Genomic DNA, 25,954 nt, shown 5'->3' on the forward strand with positions numbered 1-25,954 from the left:
AGACTTTCTATGAGGTCACTAAAAGTACAAATTCAGACTGCTATCACTGAACTCAAGGCTCTCAAGTCATAGCCGACTTTTCACTATCCTAAACTTGGGTTATCTTAGAAAACTTGAAATACTAAGATTTTCAAGACAAACTATGGTTCTAAAATATGGCCACCTCTAATTTTTTCTTACAATGGCTTGTATTTAACAGAAGAGTCATATGAAAGGGTTTTGGGTACTAACAAAAATCTGTGCTTTTTCTTACCTTCACCATCCTGAGCAAAACATGGCTCCATCCTGGAGCTGCAGTCTACATATGTCTAGTCCTGGGGGCTTGACCACATGAGGACTGACTTACATGATAATGGAATTAGCTCATTAACGTCACATCAGGACTTAATAAAAGTTAGGCAGTGCTCTGTGGCAGGCAGGGAGGCAACAGGACAGATTCAGAGTGCAGAAAGCAGGGTAGGGGCAGTGAGGAGTCACCGAGGGCGGGCTGGGATTGTTTGGAGAATGATTCAGGCTGAGAGGAATCAGGAGCAATCGCCTTAAAAAACAAAAGCCCACCTATGGCAGTAAAGATGAACAGCAGTCTCACTCATGCTACCTCTTTCCTAGTTTCGGAGGTGAGAAGCCTACAACAGGTCTCATGGGCTGAGATCAAGGTGTTGGCAATTCTGTGTTCCTTCTGGAATATCTAGGGGAGGATCTGTTCCTGGCCTTTTCCAGTTTCTAGAGGCCATGTGCATCCCTTAGTTCATGGTCCTGTCCTTGATCTTCAAAGCATATTACTTGATCTCTGCTTCTGATCCTACATCTCCTCTCTCTAGGTTTAACCTTCTTGCTTTCCTCTTAGAAGAAGTCTTGAGATTACACTGAGCCCACTCATTTCACATGGTTTCACTTAATCACATCTTAAAAGCCCTTTTTATTCTATAAGGCAATGCATTCACAGGTTTGAGGATTAGCCTGTGGACATTTTTGGGAGCCAATTATTTTCTCTACCACAGTTGGTCTTACTAATACCATTTCAAGTCCCCACAAAAAACTAATTATTATGTTTACTATTAGTAGTTTATATGCAAGAAAAAGCCATTTAATTAACTGATTATACAAACAAAAAGTCATCAGATTTATAATAAAGTAAAGGTGAAAGAACAGGGAAATGCAGAAAACATATTTAAGTGGACGATCTAGGAAACTAAAGCACCCAAATTTTCTAAATATTGGTTTGAATGGTGGCCTTAAAATCAAATGATAGAGAATCAAAGACAATTAGGAGTTTCAAGGGGCCTTAGAGACCATTCAAGTTGATTCTCCATTTGTTAAATGAATACCATCTGTATTAAAACTCATACAAGGTTGGTGATTCTCAACCACCTGCTACTGCTGCTAAGTCACTTCAGTCGTGTCCGACTCTGTGCAACCCCTTGCTCGGGATTCTCCAGGCAAGAACACTGGAGTGGGTTGCCATTTCCTTCTCCAGTGCATAAAAGTGAAAAGTGAAAGTGAAGTCGCTCAGTCGTGTCCAACTCTTCGTGACCCCATGGACTGCAGCCTACCAAGCTCCTCCATCCATGGGATTTTCCAGGCAAGAGTACTAGAGTGGGGTGTCCCAACCACCGATATGGATGAAAATCTAGCTCATACTTCTCTCTGTTACTATAGAGTCATCATAAAAGATTCTAAGTAATCTACTGAAATATATAAAAACAAAACTATTGTCAGGCTTTTGGAATGAGAAATGGAAGGAGAAAGAGATATGACATGTCCAGAAAAAAGAAACTTAAAAGACCCACTGGAGGAACCAAATGCTATTAATTGCTTAAGAAACCCAAAATATTCCTTCTGAAAAGATAAATCAAATGAAAAAGACCATGAGAAAAAGGGCTTGTCTTGGGGTATGACTGGAAATTGGTTTAGAATAAAATACAATGAACAATCTAGAGTATAAAAACTCTGGAAATTACTTCTTCCTCTCCTCCCAAAGAAAAAAGTTTAATTTGAAAATCAGAAACTGTGTAAATAATGTAATTATGCTATCAAGCAAGGATAAAATATCAGAATTCCTTCCATTAAGGCAACTTGAGATTCTCTAAAATATTGAGCTGTTAAATTTTTACATCATATTCAGAAACAATGACAAGTTTTAAAAACATTTACAGAAAGTGACAAAGTTCTTTTCTATGTGCTTTATTTCTCCATTCTGCTTTTTGGAAGAATTCACAGGCAGCTAGATTTGGGAGAGCAGTTATATGTCACTGTTCTTAAATCTGCATATGATTTAAGAACATTTCTTATTTGACATCTATTCCAAGTGGTCACCTCGCCCTGATCTGAAATACCTCCAGCAAAATTTCACTCCCTCAGCGAAATCCACTAGGGACAGTTTCAGCGAAGCTACCTTCATCTACCCCAAGGATGGCCCTGCAGCTGTCTCAGAAACAAGCACCTACACTCTTCAGAGATGAGGAAGAAGTGTTCTCCCTCGGGTAAATGTACTAGAAACTGAACGTGAGTGAGTTATGAGTATTTTATGCTAACACAGATCTAAAGACATTATCTCTATCTCAGGTTCCAAGATGTAAGACAAGCAAGCAGGTGGATTTAATATTACAAGGTAATGTTTTAAACCAACATGAACATTCCAGAGCTAGTCTTGTCACCTAAAAATTATTTTTTTCAAGTCATAGGCCTCTTAAAACACAGACTTCATTACAGTTTCATTATTTATTCTTCATCAAAATTTTCTTAAAAAGAAAGTCTGGAAATGATAGCTAAGAATCAAAGGACTTTTTCAACTTAAGTTACCTTTTCTAGTTAGACTAAGAACCTCAGCCACAATTTTTAAAATACTAATAGAATTACTTAAGATTAATGAAAACTAATAAATGAAGACTCAATGAAATAGAAAATACAAACATGCAAATTTGACCTTTTGAAAGAACATTTGGGGAGTTTGATTTTAATGGAAATAAAATATATTTAAGGCAACAACATATTTTCACCAAGAGGCATTCTAAAGACAGGATAAAAAGTGTTGTTTGAAAGTAATTGTTATTTTTTCTTTCAGTATGGGTTAGAGCCTATTTTCATCACTGATTTTTTTTTTTTTTTTTTTTTATTTTATTAGTTGGAGGCCAATTACTTCACAACATTTCAGTGGGCATCACTGATTTTTTAGATAAGGAAATGGGAAACAAATTAGAGAAGAATTTGCTATCTAAGTATTTGGTAGCAGTGTTTTACTTTAGTGAAGTCTAGTTACTAAGAAGTTTCATAAAGTACCTACTTTAGAGTAGACAATTGTTAATTTCTGATAAATTTAAGAAAACCAATGAGATTCAAGGCACATGATACATCCTCTCTTTGATGAAAAGTCTCTGAAGTTTCATCATTGGTACTTAATTCCCTTTATCTAAGATTCTGAATTTTATAAAGATGAAAGTCTTTCAGGCTACAGTTTTCACCTAGAGCACAGTTACAGAAATTCAGAGAAGTGCTGTGGATTGTGTTGCATGTTGAAGTCATAACCCCTTAACCTCAGAACACAACCTCATTTGAAAAGGGGGTCACTGCAGATGTAAGAAGTTGAGATGAGAAGTGCGGTGGGTCCCGAGCCTGTTCTGACCGGAGCCCTTACAGAAAGACAGCCATATGAAGGCAAGAGACATGTAGCGACACCGCGTGAACACGAAGGCAGATCATTAGCCATGAGCAAATGGAAGACAATCCGGAAACCACCCAAAGCCAGGAAGAGGCAAGGAAGGATTCTCCTGTGTGGTCCAGAGAAGCAGGGGCCTGCCTCTGGGCTTTAGTATCCAGAATTGTCAGACAATGACTTTCTGTTGTTTTAAAATGAAATGAGCTATTAAGTCATAAAAGGACATGGAAAAACTTTAACTGCGTATTACTAAGTGAAATAAGGCAATCTGAAAAGGCTACAATACTCTAGGATCCCGACTACATGACAGTCAAAAAGGCAGAATTATGAAGACAGTAAAAATAATCAGTAGTATTGAGGGGCAGGGGGAACAATGAAAAGGGAGAGCACAGAGGATTTGTACAGAAGATCAAACTATTTTGTACGATACTATAATGGTAGTTACATGTCTGTACACATTTCTCCAAACCCACAGAATGTGGAGTGAAATGAAATATAAGCTCCTGACTTTGGGTGATAATGATGTAGCCAACATACCACTCTGGCGTGCGATGCTGGTATCTGGAGAAGCTGCATGTGTATGTGGCAGCCTATATGGAACTCTATGTCCCTTCTACTCAATTTTGCTTTGAATCTAAAACTACTCTAAAATATATAAAGTCATTAAAAAAAAAAAAAGGTTCTGCTATGCCTGGGCTGGATGACTGAAGTCTAATAATGTAAGGAAGATGTTAAGGGGTTATGTGTAAAAGATGAAAGAACAAAATTAAAAGCATCTGAAAGCTGATTTTATGCAGAGTTCTGCTTCTGGCTAAGGCAAACCAGCTTGTATCAGACCAGTGATCTTGCCAACAAAAGTTAGAAAAGGTGAATAAAATTTATAATATGTACTGTTTCAACATCAAAAAGCTATCAAGGCAGTGAGAACCTAAGGAATTAAAATCCTAGAGAAAAGCTCAATATTGAATCTACTTTTCCCCTCTGGGTATTTATCAACTTGTAAGCAGTGGATGGGAGCCTGAGAAGTCAAGTAAAAGCTAGGAGGCTGAGTAACTATGCAGAGCCTTAAGGGTTTTCATGAGCTTGCAGAGACAAAAATTAAAAGTTGAAAACCTGCCATAAAGAAAAGGCCCTGGTAACCACCACAGAATTTTTGTTTGCTCAGGCTTTTTACCAGTTCACAAGAGATGATTATGTGTTTCTCTTTCCAATTTCATGTTGAGTGATATCACACTAGTGATTTGAAATTCACGTATTGCTGAAGCCTGGCTTGGAGAATTTTGAGCATTACTTTACTAGCGTGTGAGATGAGTGCAATTGTGCGGTAGTTTGAGCATTCTTTGGCATTGCCTTTCTTAGGGATTGGAATGAAAACTGACCTTTTCCAGGCCTGTGGCCACAGCTGAGTTTTCCAAATTTGCTGGCATATTGAGTGCAGCACTTTAACAGCATCATCTTTCAGGATGTGAAATAGCTCAACTGGAATTCCATCACCTCCACTAGCTTTGTTCGTAGTGATGCTTTCTAAGGCACACTTGACTTCACATTCCAGGATGTCTGGCTCTAGGTCAGTGATCACACCATTGTGATTATCTGGGTCATGAAGATCTTTTTTGTATAGTTCTTCTATGTATTCTTGCCACCTCTTCTTAATATCTTCTGCTTCTGTTAGGTCCATACCATTTCAGTCCTTTATTGAACCCATCTTTGCCATCTTTGTTCCCTTGATATCTCTAATTTTATTGAAGAGATCTCTAGTCTTTCCCATTCTGTTGTTTTCCTCTCTTTCTTTGCATTGATCGCTGAGGAAGGTTTTCTTATCTCTCCTGGCTATTCTTTGGAACTCTGCATTCAAGCGGGAATATCTTTCTTTTCCTCCTTTGCTTTTCACTTCTCTTCTTTTCACAGCTATTTGTAAGGCCTCCTCAGACAACCATTTTGCCTTTTTGCATTTCTTTCCCTTGGGGATGGTCTTGATCCCTGTCTCCTGTACAATGTCACGAACCTCTGTCCATAGTTCATCAGGCTCTCTGTCTATCAGATCTAGTCCCTTAAATCTATTTCCTACTTCTACTGTATAGTCATAAGGGATTTGATTTAGGCCATACCTGAATGGTCTAGTGGTTTTCCCTACTTTCTTCAGTTTAAGTCTGAATTTGGCAATAAGGAGTTCGTGATCTGAGCCACAGTCCACTCCTGGTCTTGTTTTTGCTGACTGTATAGAGCTTCTCCATCTTTGGCTGCACAGAATATAATCAATCTGATTTCGGTGTTGACCATCTGGTGATGTCCATGTGTAGAGTAAAGTAATGGTAAACTAGGATCAGTTCAATTAAGCCGCTCAGGCGTATCTCTTAGGGACTGTATGGACTGCAACACGCCAGGCTTCCCTGTCCATCACCAACTCCTGACGTTTACTCAAATTCATGTCCATTGCATCAGTGATGCCATCCAACCATCTCATCCTCCGTCATCCCCTTCTCCTCCCGCCCTCAATCTTTCCCAGCATCAGGGTCTTTTCCAATAAGTCAGTTCTTGGCATCAGGTGGCCAAAGTATTGGAGTTTCAGCTTCAGCATCAGTCTTTCCAAAGAATATTCAGGACTGACTTCCTTTAGGATTGACTGGTTGGATCTCCTTGCCGTCCAAAGGACTCTCAAGAGTCTTCTCCAAGACCACAGTTTTAATGTGCACACAAATCACTTGGAGAGGACGACTGACCGGGGAGGTCTGCGGTGGGGTGGGGCTTCAGAGCCTGCATTTCCAGCAGCCCCATGGGTGGACAGCAGCTTTACTTCCGTAGGGACCAAACATGCCGCTGCTGTTCACCTTGCTCCTCGCTACCACAAACAGCAGGAAACCAGAAAAGAGGCGAACAGAAAACATCTAGAAACACACTTTTCTGCATGTATTTCATAGTTCAAAACCTTTTTTTTAATTTAAGAAATTTAAAAAAGAATGAATTAAACTATTTAAGGACAATAGAACAGTAGTTGCCAGGAGCTGGGGATGGAGAGAGTAGATGACTACAAAAAAGTAAAAGGGAATTTGAGGGGATCTGATGGAACTGTTCCATATTTTGATGGTAGGTGCAGTTACAGTAGTGAATGCATTCATCAAAATTCAAAAACCCACATGCTGGAAGGAGGTAATTTTGTGGTATGCATATTATGTGTCAATAAAAATTATAATTTAGATACAAAAAGCAAGGTTCATTTGATTTCTTTTTATGTTTATGAAAAATTAATGGTAGCACACAATTTGTTTTAGTTATCAGGAACAAAGCAGAAAATTTTCATTGAAAAAATTCTACTTCCTCTTAAGGCTTACTAATATTTTTTCATCATGAGCCAATGAATTTAACTGAAATTGGCCTAGTGTGTGAGAAGTTGTGTGAGGCTATTAATTTCTGGGGCATTCTGGGAAACAGTTTGCCTTTCCTGGATCTCAAGCTCTTTCACATTTATTTCATGTCATCTTATTCTAACATATCAATGAACATGTAAGGATGAAATTGAGGTTCATTGTGAAAGCAATACCACACCCAAAATAGAAAGACAGCATCAAATCTATCCTATGGAAAGGGAGAAAAACCAGGGGACTCCCAGTAAGCAACACATTATGAACAGCAGCTCTTATGAAGCAGGGAAGCCTCCTTCACTCACAGATATTTAAATTTTGCCTTATTTTCAAACATCCAAGGACTTATCTTGTAAATATAGTTAGTACCAAATATAAATTAAAAAAAAATTTTTCCCAGTGTTATCTGACCCTCATTCCCCAAGAGGGGAAAAAAAAAAAAGGTAACATTTTAGTCGCCTACGGTCATTTAGTGTACTAAGGTCTCCCTGCCCCTGACCCCAACTGGGAACAAACACTCCATAATTTGTAACTTAAGGGTCAAACCATGAGCTGGCTGTGTGAAGGTAGGCAACACAGCTGCATTGTTATAGCTACTGGCTAAATTTAATATCTTACAAGAAAAGTGTCTTACCACTTGTGCTGGAACTTGTTCCATTTTTGCAGCAGGAGTTCCTGGTCTTGGGTAAAACTGGTTAATAAAGAGACTTGGAAATTTGTACTCTTCAACAAGTTTCACTGTTTCTTGAAAATCTTGGTCTGTTTCTCCAGGAAAACCACAGATGATATCTGTAGCAATAGTTATTCCAGGAACTCTAGAAAATAATGAGATAAAAATGTACAAAGTTGACTACAATCCATAATTATTCTACTTCCTTGACATTTTAAATACCATTATTCCTTTAAAAAGTAAATTTTATTTTTAGGAAAGGTACGTTTGCAAAGAGTTTTAAAATTCTCTAAATAGTAAAATTTTATAAAAAACATGGCCCCCTACCATTCCCCCAAAGTACCTATTTTTTTTTTAATAATTCAGATGTTTGTCTTTTCTTTTACATTTTAATACTGATGCTTATTCTGCTATTTCTAGATTTACTGATTGTTAGGTAGCATTTGTTGACTTCAACAAGGATTTAGCTCTTTAAACTACTTTATCCTTCTCTTCCCAACATAATCAGTGCTCAACTTTTAGCTAAATTAACAGCATTAATGGTATTTCCATTGGTATAATTGCTAAGATATTGTTCACTCTACAGTCAACTGGTATATTATCAATAGGGTTTCTTTTGCACATTTAATTTTTTGTAGAATTAATAACTGCCTAATTTTTAAAAAAATGTTTACTATTCTATATACTTAATTAAATGTTTTCCAGATTCATCAGTTCTGTCAAAATCCAATATTATTTTCTAAATTTTCAAAGTACCATATAATTCACCGGTTCCATTTTTCTCTCTGGAAATGCCATTCCTAACTTTCTTCAAGCATGAGTTGCTTTCATAATGGACCAGCTCTCATTCTTGAATATAGTTCCTTGGTCTTTTCAATCACCTTTTTTTCCTGGATCCTATGTCTTCCTAATACTTGACTATTCTGTTCTCCTTAACTCTGCTGGAGTATTCTTTCAAAAGCTTCATCAAAAAGCGTGGCAGGGAAATTTTGTTGTTATTGTCTTAGCACCTCTGAACATCTTAATCCACACAACTGACCAATAGTGTGGCTGTGCATAGTACTCCAAAATAAAAAGTATTAGCCATCAGAATGTTGTGCTGTTCTTTTTTTTTTTTTTTAAACTAGGCAAGATGCTGATGAGATTTCCAGATTTACTCTGATGCAAACTTTTTTACATGGGTCCCCCCTAACTTTTTATGTTTTTAGGGTGTTCATTTCATTTTGAAAGTTTTAAAAATTTCACGTTAGCCTCTTGGCAGTCATTTCTCTTTGGCTATTGAGTTTCTCCATAAGTATGCTACAATATTGTGTGAAAGAAAGACAAATTCATTTTTAAAAATGTTTCTTGCTTTCTGCTTAGTCTCACCCAGCTATTAATTTGGCTGAACTTTAATTAGTAAAAGTTCCAACATCTGGAACTTTTCTATGTGCTGCTAGACAGAAAAAGAGACAAAATGTGCAGAGAAAAATGAAACAGCATATTTGGAAAAAAATTTTTTTTAATTTTTATTGTGATATAAAAATATTTTTTCTTTTAAGGGTAATTATAAAAATTATTTTAAAATATCATAAAAAACATATGCTTTAATAGTAAGTTGTAAATAAAAAGATGGTTTTCTAGACTTACTAAAGCATGTGAAATAAAATTATGTCAATAACTTCAATTAGCAATTGTTTTTTTTACAGTTGACATAAAACTACTTCTGAACAAAAGAAATCCACAACTAAAAATAAAAGTAATAGATCACAGCAGAAGTGACAGAGACGAGTCCATCTCCCTAGGAAATTAGAGGAAAAAAAATCTGAGAAATTGCCTGTGAAACACTGCAGTGACAAAGACAATTGGTTATTGTCCTAGGCTATGAATTGGAATGAACTTGGCACTAGACTGTGGGGCATTCCCAAAGGAAAGTACCTTACTGCTCCTCCCCCCCTCACCCAGCATCCTTCTTGATCCCGTGTAATTCAGTTCAGTATGATGCAACACCTGCTTACTTTGGCCTTCAAGTCCATAGCCAAAAAGGAAAGACAAACCTTTACAGTAGTTGTCATAAATGTTAAGGAAGAGGGTGTTCAATGCATAAATACATTTGATAATCTACAAAAAAGCTGACCAATAACAGAGGTGAGGGTAGGACACTATGAATTAGTGAAAGACCTAAGCTAGTATTTAAAAGTAAATGCAATTTAAGTTTCAAAGTATGTAACAACATAAACTGACTACCCATAAAATGTTTCAAACTAGAGACTACACCTTAATGTTGAAACTCATCTATACATTGATTTTGTATATGCAAATCATTCTACTTAGGTTCTTCAAAATAACTGGGCTCCTTAGGTGAACCAAAAAAAAAAAAAAATCTGATATTTACACTGTTAATTGCTTAGTAAATAATTCTCTTCAGTACATGAGAAAAATCAAACAAGTTTGAAGTGGACCAAATTCTAAATTAATTGCATATGATTTCAGAGTCTGTTAGGAAATTTTAAGGGGCGTAAAACAGAGTATTAATGCAAATATTTAATGCTAATTGTGAGTAAATGCTGCTTTTTGAGACGGTATGAGTTTTAAAATACTAATATTTTTAAATGACCATTTCCACAAATTTATTGAAACTGTGATTCTAATAAATATAATTACTCGCTGTTAAGCCTTTTTAAAATCTAGAAGACCTTCTGTATTTACATTTTCATAGTAGTATTAATTCTGAAAGAATGATGAAAATATTCAATTAGCTTAAATAAGAGAAATTTTGATGTATTTTTCCCGACTTACACTAGTTATTCACTTGCAAAAAGGTTCATTAAATAACTTGGGAATGGAATTAATGAGAACGTTTCCAACTATGCCTCTGCTCTGATCTTATGATTAGTTCTGAGAAATCAGTCAGGGACATGTGAAGAGAATACTACCTATGTAGTAGGCAGGCCAGCATTTAAGAAAACTCCAAATATTTTAAAATACTTATTATTTAGACTGACTGAAAATATGTACAAATATACACTCCATACTATATCTGAAAAGCTACAAAAAATGTGGTGCTTTAATTCACTTCAATATCTTCATTTGCAATTTGGTGTTTTATTAGCAAAAGTATAAGAAGGATGATTCTATATCATTCTTTAGGTCTCAATAAATTATGAGCTTCAAATTCCACATGTGAAAAAAGTAAGACTAACACACATGCTATTTATCAAAGTGGTAAAAAGGATTAGAAAAAGGATCAGACCTATTAAAATTATTAAGCATAAGCAAAATACATGATTAAAAGAATTATTTTTTCATCTTATGGAGATTAATTTTAGGACGATCAGTCCACACTTTCAGGAAACACTAACTTAGAAGTAGAAAGAGAAAAAAAATCTGAATGAAAATAAAAATATAACATATCTAAATATATGGGATGCAGCTAAAGGAGTACTTGCTTAGAAAGAAATTAATAAATTTAAATGTCTGTGGGGAATACGTGTAACTCTATGGCTGATTCATGTCAATGTATGACAAAACCCACTGAAATGTTGTGAAGTAATTAGCCTCCAACTAACAAAAATAAATAAATAAATAATAAATAAATAAATAAAATAGACACCTATTGTACAGAAAGATAAGCAAAGTATATTATACTATAAAATAAAGCTAAACTTTATGGGAAAAAAAATTTAAATGTCTGTGTTAGAAAGAGGTAAATAATAATCTAACCTTCCATCTTAAGAGGTTTAAAAAGGAGCAAATGAAGCCCAAAGTAAGACAAATAAACTAATAAAGGTAATAGAAGGAAACAAAAAAATAGAAAAAACAACTAAAGTAAGGGTGTATCTTTAAAAATAATAAAATTACTAAACTAGTAGTAGACTGAGAAGATAAAACACAAATAACCAACTTCAGGCATGATGAAGGAGACAGCACTATAGATGCTATTCAAAGGATACTAAGGGAATATCATGGGCTACCCTGGTGGTTCAGAGGTTAAAGCATCTGCCTGCAATGCGGGAGACCTGGGTTCGATCCCTGGGTCAGGAAGATCCCCTGGAGAAGGAAATGGCAATCCACTCTGGTATTCTTGCCTGGAGAATCCCATGGGTGGAGGAGCCTGGTGGGTTACAGTCCACGGGGTCGCAAAGAGTCAGACACGACTGAGTGACTTAACTTTCACTAACTTTCACTTTCACTAAGGGAGTATTATAAACAATTTTGTGTCAAGAAACTAAACACTTAGATGAAATGGGCAAATTCTTTTAAAGATGCGAGTTATAAAAATGGACTGAAAAAGACAGGAAAATCTGGACAGCTTTTTATCTACTACAAAAACCCAACCTGTAAGTTAAAATATTGTCAAAGAAAACAACACAAAACAACCCAGTCCAGATGACTTTATATTTAAGAGGGAATACAACCAATTCTACAGAGATTCTTTCTTTTTTTTTTTTCTGGCCAGTTGGCATCCCATATTTTAGTTTCCTGACCAGGGATCAAACCTGGAGCCATGACAGTAAGAGCATTGAGTTCTAACTACTGGATAATCAGGAATTCCTAGACATGATTTCAAAAACAGATGAGAAATAAACTCATTTTACAAGTCCAGCAAATGGAGCCTATATGAAAAAACAGAGAAAGAGATGGAAATATTAATATTTTCAGACCAATAATCCTCATGAACTCAGAGACAAAAATCCTTAACAAAATATAAGCAAACCAAGTACTGAAATACATAGAAAGCATTCTATATCATGACTATGTTTTTAATCAGAAGTGCAAGGGTTGGTATGACACGCAAATATTAACAAAATAAGCCATATGAAAAGAAAAAAGGATAAAAACCCCATGGTGATCTTAGTACATGCAGAAAACTCAGTTTACAAAACCAACCCCGATTCATGATAAAAATTCTCAGCAAAGAAAGAACAGAAGGAAACTACTGCAACCTGATAAAGGTCTAGAGCTATTATCATATTTATTGGTAGAATACTAAATGCTGTTCCATTAAGAACAGCAACAAGGCAAAGAATTCTATTCTTCTTCAATTCAGCATTTTAGTGGAGCAGAACATATATTCAGGGAAGGAAAGCAAGAGAAAGAAATTAAAACCATATAGATTGAAAAGGAAAAGTTTTTTTGGGGGGCAAGTGACATAATCTCATATGTAGAAAATTCAAGGAATCTAATGAATCCACTAGAAAAAAATGACTTCACTAATGCTAAAGATTAACATACAAAAATCAATTGTATTTTTATATATTAAATGAATAATGAGAAAATTAAATTAAGAAAAGAATTTCATTCACATTAGCATAAAAATACTTAAGAAAACATTTGAGCATAAAAACCAGATAACTTACAGAGAGTTTCTTAAAATTTGCTGCAATATTAAAGAATAGTTAAATAAACTGAAAAATATCATTTTCATGGATTGGAAGATTTTACTCTTGTTGAGATGGGTGGTCTCTTCAAATTGATGGAAGATTCAATGCAACCACCATCAAAATATTTCAGCATGTTTCTCCATGGAAAACATCAGCAAGCTGATTCTAAAATTTATATGAAAATGCAAAGGACCTAAGATAGCCAAAACAATTTTGAAAAGGAGCAAAGTTAGTGGAATGGATAAACCCAACTTAAAGACCTACTACAAAAGCTACAGTAATCAAGACAGCTTGACAGCAGTATAAGGACAGACCAGTGAGAGAAACAACACAGAGAGTCCAAAAATACACCCATAAATTTACAGTTTTCAACAAAACAGCCAATGAAATTCAACAAGGGCAAGAGACAGTGTTTTTGGTAAATGGTGCTGGAGCAATTGCATACCATATGCCAAAAAAGGAAAAAAAAAAAAAAAAAAACTTATTAGACCCTTATCTGGCATTATACATAAAAAGTACTTCTATATGAATCATAGATATAAATCTAAGAGCTAGAATTACTAAATTTCCAGAAGAAACTTTTTGAGACTTGAGTAAGGCAAAGATCTATCAGCTATAACACCAATACCAAAAGCACAATCTATGAAAAAAAGCTGGATAAACTGATAAACCGGGTTTATTGAAAAACACACCGTTAAGAAAACAAAAAAGAGAAGCTACAGACTGGGAAGAGCTTTACAAATCATATATCTGATAAAAAGATTTGCATAGTTTGTACACAAAGTATATTAAGAACTCTTTTGGCTCATCAACACAGGAAGACAACACTGGGCAAAGGGTTTTTAACACTTCACTAAAGAGATACAGACAGTATAAAAAAGTGCATAAAAAATTGTCCAGCATCATTAGTAATCTGGACAACCCAAGGTAAAACCGTGTAAGATGACACATACCCAGGAGAATGGCTATAACACATACCCAGGAGAATGGCTATACTGAAAAGACATCGGAAAACAGCAGACATCAGTGTGCATATTGAGAAACTTAAACCCTTAACCCATTGCAGGTGGGAATTTAAAGTGGCACACTTTGGAAAATGGTTTGGCAATTGTTTAAAAGCTAAAAACACACTTAGTGTTACTAGGAAAGTCTATTTCTAGTTATGCACCAAGAGAAATTAAAACATATGTCCACACACAAAGACTTGTATGTAGATTTTTACAGTAGCTTTCTTCATAATGGTTCCAACCTGGAAACAGTCCAAATGTCTATCAGCTGATGAATGAATAAACAAATGGATATGCATACAATGAAAATTTACAAATAAAAGAGAACCAATTAATGATACATGCACCAACATGGATGAACCTTGAAAACATTCCTAAGTAAAAGAAGGGAGGCAAAGGATTACTTATTGTTTCCACTTGTGTGAAATTTCTTCAAGAAGCAAAACTCTAGACAGAAAACAGATCAGTGGTTGCCTGGGGCTGGGAGCAGGGATTCACTCCAAGTAGTCATTAAGAGAATCTTTGTCATAACGAAAGCATTCTAAAACTGAGTTGTGATGACGGTTGCACAAACGTATATATATACTAAAAATCTTCAAACACACACTTACATTGGGTGCATACTGGATGGCATCCAAATTATACCCACAACAACCCTCTTAAAAGTGAAAAAATAACAACCAAGCAAAAATTATCTGTCTGAAGATAGACAGTTATGGAATTCTCCATAATATACTTTATTCTAAGAAGTCCTTAGCCACGCTCTGACAGAGCATAGCCCAAGAGTTAAATACGGTCAAATAGAGGAGAAAAGGCAAAGATAATAAAAGGTAAAGTTAAGGTTAAAAGGGAGCTATGTTCAGAGTCTGCTTTCACAAAGGACTAGAAGGAAGAAAACTTGAACTTATTTCCCAACTACTGATTTATGACAACAAGGAGTCATTCTCTTCATACTGAAAGAGGAAATTTAGGGAGAAACAGTATGACATCTTCAAATAAAGTTAAAAAAATTTTCAGCAGCTTTAAATTTGCTTTCATAAATTTACAAAAAAGTTCTCAAAGGACCTGGACTGAAAACAGAAAAATCCCTGACACATTTAGCTAAGGGCTGAAAAGCCAAAATGGGCCACTAGGACGAAGATAGAATAGAAGGCTTGGGAATCCATTCCTAATCTTTTAACATGCGTGACTAGGAGAAGAATCTTCCCTGAGGGGCTCTGCTACTAACTAGCTGCAAGCTTTTGGGCAAGTTACTTATTTAGCACTAGGATGCTTCAGTTTCCATTTCTATAAAATGAGGAGAGTGAAAGTATTCACAGATAAAAGGATTAATGAGTCAGTACATATACTAGCTGCTTTAGGATAGCACATGCTACATACTACCTGACGTTTTAACCAGTATTATTCTAATCCCGTCAGAGAGTTGTTAACAATAGCCATCATATATCATATGATACTAAGTAATAGGCAATATGTGAACTTAAATATCTTGTTTAATATAACCTCCATGTAAGGTAGAGTCTATTTAGTTCCTATGAAAAGGAAAGTAACATGAGCGAAATAAAATTCAGAAAGGTAGAAGACACTGCCAACAGCCACAGAATCACTAAATGGCAGGACTTCCCTGGCAGCTCAGCTGGGAAAGAATCCGCCTGCAATGCAGCAGACCCCAGTTTGACTCCTGGGTCGGGAAGATCCGCTGAAGAAGGGATAGGCTACCCACTCCAGTATTGTTGGGCTTCCCTGGTAGCTCAGCTGGGAAAGAATCTGCCTGCAATGAGGGAGACCTGGGTTCAATCCCTGGGCTGGAAGATCCCCTGGAGAAGGGAATGGCTACCCACTCCAGTATTAGAAGGGAATAACTACCCACTCCACTATATGGCAAAGGAAGGGTCAGTCTTATCTCTTATCTGTGTCACTTAGGTACTGATCACACTTATGTACATATTTGAGCTAACCTTACCAAATAGAAAATTGTGTACAGAACTGCTGGTTAAGTTACGTTCTAAGTAGAAACCTGGCTCAGATATTTTAAGTTCTACTTATTTAATTTTATTTTTAGTTATCAACTTCTATTGACCAGTTTTTATTTGTGCAATAGGTTTTAACATAATTAACTACAGAAACAAACTCAGTGCTAGTGTAATTCCTGTGTTAGATATTTTTGGACATTTGTCAGGTTGTGCTGAGGCCAGAAATTGTTAGTATTAAGAGTATTTTAGAATTTCTTATACTTTATACTTTAGTTCAGTTGCTCAGTAGTGTCCGACTTTTTGTGACCCCATGGACTGCAGCACGCCAGGCCTCCCGGTTCGTCATCAACTCCCAGAATTTACTCAAGCTCATGTCCATTGAGTCGGTGATGCCATCCAACCATCTCATTCTCTGTCGTCCCCTCTTCCCACCTTCAATCTCTCCCAGCATCAGGGTCTTTTCAAGTGAGCCAGTTCTTCACATCAGGTGGCGAAAGTATTGGAGTTTCAGCTTCAACATCAGTCCTTCCAATGAATACTCAGGACAGATCTCCTTTAGGATGGACTGGTTGGATCTCCATGCACTCCAAGGGACTCTTAAGAGTCTTCTCCAACACCACAGTTCAAAAGCATCAATTCTTCAGCGCTCAGCTTTCTTCATAGTCCAACTCTCACATCCATACATGACTACCGGAGAAACCATAACCTTGACTAGGCAGACCTTTGTTAGAAAAGTAATGTCTCTGCTTTTTAATATGTTGTCTAGGTTGGTCATAACTTTTCTTCCAAGTTTACACATATTCATACATATTTATACTTTAATCACATCACCATGTCAGTATCTTCTAATTTTTTGTGTGATGAAGAGTATCAAACTAATAATGGCATGTCAACTCTTATATTCTCTTATATTCTCATCATATACTACTGCTATAATTTTTTACTAACACTTACCCACACTATCCTGATAGTTCAGTTGGTAAAGAATCCGCCTGCAATGCAGGAGACCCTGGTTCGATTCTTGGGTTGGGAAGATCCACTGGAGAAGGGATAGGCTACCTACTCCAGTATTCTTGGGCTTCCCTTGTGGCTCAGCTGGTAAAAAATCTGCCCTCACTGTGGGAGACCTGGGTTCAATCCTAGGGTTGGGAAGATCCCCTGGAGAAGGGAAAGGCTATCCATTCCAGTATTCTGGCCTGGAGAACTCCATGGACTGTATGTATAGTCTATGGGGTCGCAAAGAGTTGGACATGACTGAGCTACTTTCACTTTCACTACCCACACTATCAGATTCAGAAGAAACATGAGCAGAAATAGGGGCCCTAAGTGTAGCAGAAGGAGACGAGTCTACGTTCAAGGGAGTTGGCATGGTCTTGTTCCCCATTTCTGTTAGTCTCTTAAGAACACAAAAGCAAGCTGGCATCTATTAAGCACGTATTATACAACAGCTGCTATTATAAATGCTTCATACTCATCACTTTACTTGGTCGTCACAGCAGTCCAGAAAGGATGTGTTGTCATCTCTATTTTGTGAAAGAAGGACCCAAGGCTCAGAAAACTAAGATAATCTATGACTGAGTGGCTAGAAACTGGGGCTAGAGACCCAAATCTGTTTGGATTTAAACTATGATTTCTTTCTAGGGATATTATTACTGCTTCCTTTCTTGGAACCATCTGTTAATAGGAATAATTATATCTACCTATTTCTTGATGAGTGATGATAAAGATAAAAAAGTATATATTATCAGGTAACCATTTAGGCTTTAAATGCCTTTATAATCACCAGAGAAGAGCAGTGGAAAGAGCACTGATTAGGCTGAAATGTTTGGGTTTATTAAATATCCTCTGTTAGAAAAAGCTTGCAAAATTTTTCTGTATGAAAGGACACTGATCAAAACAATCAAACTCATCAAAGTTCATATTCTACTACCTTAATGAGATCACATTTACACAGACCACATTCCCTGAGGATAAAATTACAAATAAATGGTAAAAACATAGGTTTAGAAAAACTTAAACCCTATTTTTTAAGAACTTGAATACAGTAAGAACATAAATGTATCCCTACAAATAAATAGCTGTGATCTTTTTCAAAACAGAACATATAAAATTCCTGACCTTCAGAGAGCAGTTTAATCTGCTTGTTTGAAGAAATTACTTTCAATAGTAGCCAAAATCTACATGCTAATATATAATTCACATAGCAATTTTAAGTGATATTTATAATCAGGGATAGACTTTCAAGGTCTCTCTCTGAGAAAGAGCAGCTAGCAGTAATTAGCTTTTAAAATTATTCCTTCTCTTCGAAAGTAATAAAATCTTTTGATAAGCTTAAAAAAATTCAGATGTTTACTGTTGAAATTTGGTACAATTTTACTTTTTTGAAGTAAAAAAAGTAATATACATGAGACAAGCAAAGGAAGATGGATAAAATGACAGATAATCTGTTAAAGCTTTGCAAATTTCTAGAAATTCTAAGAAATCAGGATTTAAAATGGATTAAAATTTTTAAATCAGAATTTAAAAAGAAATGGGTTGGTGGAGGGATGGCAATGGGAGGTTGGGGTTAGCAGATGTAAGCTTTTATGTAAAGAGAGAGAATGGATAAAGAAGGTCCTACTGGATAGCACAGAGAACTATATTCCGTATCTATGATAAACCACAATGAAAAAGAATATTTACAAAAAAGAAAGTACATATGTATAACTGAATCACTTTGCTGTATATATGTATAACAACATTGTAAATCAACTATACTTCAATTAAAAAATATTAAAAACAGAAAAAAAATAAAATGGTAAAAAAAAAAGACTACTAAATGTCTGTGTAAAAACTAATCAGGTTCATGGGCGGAAGTGTTTCTGAAACTCAGAAAGAAAAGTAGCTGGTAAATAGGGGGGAAAAAAAAGATAGGGCTGTGCATATGCATAACACCAAATAATTTAGTGTCATCCATTACATTTCTAAACCTGGTTTAAATCCAGAATATACAGTTTGGCTTCAAGCAAAAAAATCAAATGCATCATCACAGTTAACTAAAAACTAAATAAATACTATGTTAAGTAAGTTTTTTATCCTGTAACACCATGCTTGCTTTCCACAGCAAATATGTAGGAGTAAGCACAAAGCCCTACGTAAGACCAAAGATATTGCTTTAAAAATTAAAAGTAAGCAAACTGGATAATATTGTTATAGTAGTTAAAGGAACCATATTAAATTTCACACAAGTTTTACACATCTTTTATTAAAATCATTTTATGATATTGCTAGGTTAAAGTGAAGGTATTTACTATCTATGCTACTGTTAACACAATTCTTATATGAGTTTTTCTGTTTCTATGGTAACATGAATTATAAGGTTCAATGAAGCCAGATTCTGTAATGTGTATTTTTCTGTTACTCAAGGTGAAAAGGAAATGAAACATTTCTAACATTCATAAACTGCTGCAAATGTCTGAATTCCATTTAGAGATAAGACGATAATTACTAAAGTAATTAGAATTCTTCCTGGATGGAATTATTTTGCACACAGTGGAAATTTAGATTTGGGAATGAAAGCAGGGGCCAGGGTATATTCAGCATCGGTAATTAATTACAACTAGAACCAATACACTATTCTGATACCTTGGAACAGACTAAACCTTCTGTCTGCTTCTGACTACAATATGAAAGAAAACTGGTCCCCCACCCCCATCCCTTAAGTCAGAAAGATAAAGTGGGTAAAATCATTTTATTCAAGAGAAAATCCAATTACAGAAATAATCAACTTTTCTCTCTTGCTTTATTTTTTTCATATTTGAAAGGGTTTTCACATTAGCAGAACCAATTAAACGAATATCAGGACAGGGCAAAAACTACAAAGTTGGGCAAGTTGCTTAATTTTTTTTTAAATTAAACTTTGAAAAAAAAATCACTTTTTGAAATTGTAGAGACTCAGAGCCAGATCACAGCATTCTCTAATAGGAGAGCATGACTGGAAGGTGACTAAACACTGGGCTCAGGAGGAATAATTTACAAAATGTGATAGTGATATAACTGTGTTATCACGATGTTATCCAGTCAACTACAAATAAGAAATCAGACAAATTTCTACTATTATTAGAAGTGCTGTTATCATCAAGAACTCAGAGATGTCACATTTCAAGTCTATGCTATCCTAAACTGCAATCTGTACAGCATCTTAAGTAATACTGGAAAAATACAGACGGGGGGGCATGCCAAAACAGGGGGGCAAATCAAAACACAGAAGCAGTATTCACACTTTCTTTATCCCTCACTGGTTGAACTCCTGTTTTGCTTTGCTTACTCTCAAAATCAGATCAAGGGTTGGCAAACTATGGCCTGTGGGGCAAAATTGGCCACTGCCTACTTTTATAAATAAAGCTTTATTGGAACTTGGCCATACTCATTCATATCCATATCAACTGTGGCTGCTTTGGCTACAAGAAGAGAGCAACTGTGACGGTTGCAATCACAAAGCCAAAAATATGTATTACTTGTAGCTACTGTAAACAACCAAACAAACTGATGAGTCTAATTGTTGGTAAGTACTCCCAGGAACACTCCAGGGTAACTGGCTGGGGGATGGGGTGGGGGGAGGGGGGAGGTGTCAGTGGGCATATGATGCTCTGCAAAATGTAGCCCAAATCAATCTTTTCATTATCACCAAAGTCCTCTTGATACAGTTCAAATCAGAATACTCTCTCCCTGAGGAATCCTGGTGCGCAATCTATTAGCACCTATCTGTACAATTCATCCCTCATGACACATTTCTCAGACAAGATATTTTCTGATTTTCTCTCAGCATCTCGACTCCCTGGTTCCTACTTCGTACCTCTGTGAAGGCCAGATTATGATGGCACCTGGCATCTTTCACATTGGTTGTCTTGTCTTATGTGTTCCAGTAAATCATAAGCACCTGGTGGAATTAGGATGGGGTTAGAGTCACATTCTCATACTCTTCAGCAAGGTTGCAGCAGATTTACCAACAGTTGAGGCTCAATAAAGGTGCCCATTGAATTAGAGGTGACAGGTAAGGGAGAATTGGGGAAAAAAGACAGGGGTGATGAACAAAAAATTTCAATAAAGTAATAGGCTTTATTCATATGAGTGTGTGTGTGTGAGCATGTTCAGTCACTCAGTTGTGTTCAACTCTTTGCGACCCCATGGGTATAGCCTCCCAGACCCCTCTGTCCAGTGGAATATTCCAGGCAACAATATTGGAGCAGGTTGCCATTTCCTACTCCAAGGGATGTTCCTGATTCAGGGATCAAACCCGTGTCTCTTGAGTCTCCTGCACAGGCAGATGAATCCTTTACCACTGCGCCAATGGGAAGTCCCTTATTTATATGCACTAACGAGTAATCTCTGTTCTGACTAATATCAATCTCAGCATTCTACTTCAAAGTCCTAGAAGCCCACTTCTGGCCTTTATCTATCTGGCAAGGGAAGAGAAGGGGCAATTCTTAGGGCTTTTAAGTGACAAGCTTCTCTTTGGAGGAAAGGCCTCATGGATGCTGCCCAGACACTAGCCACCAGCGTTGATCTATCCTGCTTACAATGAGGGCAGTGATTCTCCAGTGAGTACTTTTAAAAATATGTATCAGTTCACTAAGAGTTGCTTCACTCTTAATTCTTATTTCTAGAAATAAGTAAAACACTTACAAGGGGTCAAAGCTTATTTTAAATGACCTGCATTTATTTGTAACTTTCAGTTTAAAATTTGGTGAAATGGGGTTTGAGCTGGAATGTTTGAAGTTGAAACCAGACTTATGAGACTTGGGAGAGAAGTTTTCATTCTAATGCTGCATTAGAGTTGCTTCCTTGTGTTTTGGAGGGTGCTAAGTCCCATCATTCAAAAACTGCTTATTAACTGGATGGTATGTTCTCAGTAAAGTGTGTGTACACTCAGTCACTTCCGTTGCGTCCGACTCTTTGAGACACCACGGACTGAAGCCCACTAGGCTCCTCTGTGCATGGGATTCTCCAGGCAAGAGTACTGCAGTGGGTTGCCTTGCCCTCCTCCAGGGGATCCTCCGGACCCATGGATCAAACCCGCATCTCCTGCGTCTAACACACTGAAGGCAGACTATTTACCCAGTGAGCCTCTGGGGATGCCCCTCCCAGCAGATGGATAGGGGACATCTCACAGGGCTGCTGTGGCAGAGAGGCAGCAAGGGATCAGAGCTCTTTCCACACAAATATCACAGGAAATGGGCCTGTGTATGAAACACTAGAGATTTTACATGAAGGGCCCGTCACTCTTTATGACACTGCCTCTGGATCCCCCGTTTGGTGCAAATCTCTCCCTCCAAAAGAGCAATTCTGCTCTGTCTCACACCATGCTAGGCTGGTCTGTCAGCAGTGGCTGTCCCCCAGCCCTCCACGGCACGGCCTAAGACACGCTTCTCCAAGCCTGAAGATGCTTGAGGCTCTCCCTGACGGTGATAATCCAGTTCCATTCTGACCACAGCAGCTGTGTGCAGGCAGCCTGCGCCTCATAGGCTGGGTTTAGCGGGGCTGGGATACTGGGCCTCACTCTGAGGCTGGTGCAAGCCGATCCTAGACCAAGAAACATTCTAAAAGCCAGGAGCAAAGCCACTGCATAAGGGAACATCAGGACGCTATAACAAACTCCAAAGTCACCGTTAGGAGAAAAGACAGACACAGCTAGTCACACCTGAATTAGCTCAGTTCCAGACTGACTGTGTGGCGCTTTCTGACGCCAGCCTCTCTGAACCTTATTGAACACTTACCCTATTCCAGGCATTCTTCAAGTATTTTTCATATACTGACTCATTTAATCCTCACAGCAGTTAATGAGATAGGTAATATTTTCTCCATTTCATAGATGTGGCAGCAGAAGCACAGAGAGATTAAGTCTCTTGCCTAATGTCACACAGCAATGAGCAGTACAGCCTGGGTCTGCTTTCAGAGTCTGTGATTTTAAATGACAAACTGCCTCCCTGCGATGGTGGGCAGTGCATGTCCAGTAATGCCAGATACAATTATTCCCAAAGACCTCCTTTTTCAGAAACACGAACTACCGGACGTCATTGTAGAGTGACTGGACTGAGACATTCATCCAGAAACACAAGTGCCATCTGATGAGACCACAACCATGAAATAACAAAAATACCCACTTAACATTATCTGCTCAGTCTCTCCTCAGTTATGCAATTATTACTTTCATGCTAAAAAACAAGGTCACTGAGGACAAGGTCGCTTGTCCAGGGTCCCACAGAGTGAGTTAACAGGACAGCAGGCCTGGGATTATGGTTTCTGACTCCCAGTCCTTTACTCAGATACTTACCCTTTCAGTCAAGGAAAAGAAATGTAGACGGGAAAGCAAGGAAAAAAAAAAAATCCTCACCAGATAGCCTATCTGTGCCAGTAGCTAGCAAAAAGATATTCATGAAAGTTCAGATTTTATCACACACATTTTCAGCAGTGCCCAAATCAGAAGAAGAGATAGGTTCCCAGGAGATTAGAAACATGAGCAGACAGAACTAACCCTTGGCTCAGAGAGCCAGTGAGGAAGCAAAAAATCTTGATAATTTTTAACACTTCACAGCACGTCCCAAATTATGCAAGGTCTAGTAAGTAGCCCTGATTGTATCCTTTTTTGGTGAAACAATCTAAGGACTAGTCAGAAGATAACTGTGGTGGTGCTGGATTCCAAGTCCTGGACAGTTCACAGGCTGGCACAAAAACCAAAGTACCTCTGTCTGCGTACAGCTCAGAGACTACTAACGGCTCTGAAGAACCACAGTGTATCACATGCTGATACTGCTGTCTCTGTGCTGTTTCAGACATCAAAACAACCGTCTCAGAAGGATGGGGTGAGGTGCACAGAGGCTCTGAGAGGCAAAGCCTCTGCACAGAGGAACACGACTATCTCTCAAACCTACTGAACTGGACAACTCTCAGGAACCACACTCCATCTAAAAGGTTTCTGGACTGTGATGTTAGACCACCAAAAAATTTTGTGTGTGAGCACCAATGTAAACAGAGATGTGTAGTCTATCAGAAAGGCATTGGGGTGGTAAGAGCTACCAGATGAAAGCCTGATTTAAAGGCAATTTGATTCATTCCAACAGACAACTGAAAGGTGTGGGCGTGCCCAGTCGTGTCCAACTCCGTGACTCCAGGGACTGTGGCCCACCAAGTACCTCTGTCCATGGGACTCTCCAGGCAAGAATACTGGACTGCGCTGCCATTTCCTCCTCCAGGGGATCTTCCTGACCCAGGGATTGAACCCAGGTCTCCTGCGTCTCCTGCATCGGCAGGCAGATTTTTTTTTTTTTTTTTTTTTTATTGCTGAGACACCTGGGAAGCCCACAATAACTGAATTTCACCTACAAACCAAAGGACTGAGCAAACAGAATCAGAGTCCACTGGAGGGCTGTGCACCAGCGGGGGTAACAGTAACGCGGCTGACGGGGCCAGATTCCATGCATGGGAGAAGGTGGTGAAATAAACGGGATTATGAGCCATAGAGAACATGAAACTAGGAATAACACGGGTTTGGAGATGGGGAGAGAAAGGACACAAGGAAAAACTGCAGAGGTTTGCTGGCATGATAACAACAAGGCATGACAGGGTGCACGGGGCCCCATAGCGCCACCTTCCAACGTACAATCTCCTGAAATGAACAAAGTGTGACATCACTAGAATCTACATTCCACTTCAGCCTATGTATGTAGCGCCAATCATAAAGAGTACTTCCAAACAGCTTTAACAAATCAATTTCTGATCAAAAAGGTAAAAGAAGAAACTCAAGGTGGTAAAACAATCGATGGCTATCACGTCATACCTAACGGGTAGATCTTTTTTAAAAGTCCTCATCGGATACGCACACACAATTTGGAACTCTGCATGAAGACAGATGTTAACTAGACCTACTGTGGCCATCATTGCATGATACATTCAAATATCGAATCATTATGTTGTACACCTGAAACTAATATAATGTCGTATGTCAATTTTAGACAGTGTTTGTCAGCACAGGAGCAGGGACGGGTGGATGGTGGTAGTGGTGGTAGAGTACATAGCAGGAAAGTTAAAAGATAAAGTTGAAAGGTAAGCATAACGACCGCACTATATGAAGCACCGGAAAGGCAGGCGCACTCGCTCAAGATGGACTAAGACTTGACTCTACATTTCCCATGTTGTTCAGAACATTAAGGGAATAAAAACAGAACCAAAGGAGAAAAAAAACCACACTTTCATCAGAAAGCAAATTGCACTCTAGTATTACAGATGACTATTCCTTTATACAAAGCTAAAACTGTTATGCATGTAATTTATTGTATTAAAACAAAGTGTGCTGATGAACATGAAATAATAAGAAAATGAATCTTTGTACACCAACTATAATAAAGAGATTTTTACAAATCTGTATGCTACTCACCATAAAAATTACAACCAAGAGAGACATTAAACATTAAGTCCATAATAGTCAAATATTAGAAATTCTATAAAAACCATTATCATATTATACAAAGGACACACCTCGTATGATAGGCAATTACTGTATATTGTGTGTTAAAGTATTTTCAAGGGGAAAATATGAAATACCCAGAAATATGAATTTCAGAATAATAGTGAAAAATCTAAGATAAAAGGTAATTTGATGCAGAAACTCTACTTTATTAAATTGGAAATTCAGTTTAAAGGAGTTACATGATTTTAAGCCTGAGTTTTTTATTCAAACTTGGTCCAATTACTTTTTACAAATTTAAATCTGCTGATGGTGTGCATATTTCCAATAAATACAACAGCATGAGATTCCATACTAGCAGGACACCTGCTAACATCTTTTATTCATGTCTGTGTTCCCAGTGCAAAGCAATTATATTATTTGAAATATTTTAAAATGTTTTCTATTATGCCTAACATAACTGCAGGTTACCTTACAAATCATGA

General features: G+C 37.3%; 1 protein-coding gene across 4 annotated transcripts in view; it reads right to left on the reverse strand.

The window, feature by feature from the left end:
- Positions 1-25,954, reverse strand: part of CDKAL1 (CDK5 regulatory subunit associated protein 1 like 1) — a 576,202-nt gene that overhangs the window by 133,580 nt on the left and 416,668 nt on the right. For all 4 annotated transcript variants that reach the window (XM_065912374.1, XM_065912378.1, XM_065912376.1 and 1 more), the window contains one exon: positions 7,649-7,829. In XM_065912374.1, coding sequence (XP_065768446.1) covers positions 7,649-7,829 — 181 coding nt within the window. The remainder of the gene's footprint in view (positions 1-7,648; positions 7,830-25,954) is intronic.

This window comes from Muntiacus reevesi, chromosome 20 (genome assembly GCF_963930625.1).
Source record: "Muntiacus reevesi chromosome 20, mMunRee1.1, whole genome shotgun sequence".
NCBI classification, from domain to species: domain Eukaryota; kingdom Metazoa; phylum Chordata; class Mammalia; order Artiodactyla; family Cervidae; genus Muntiacus; species Muntiacus reevesi.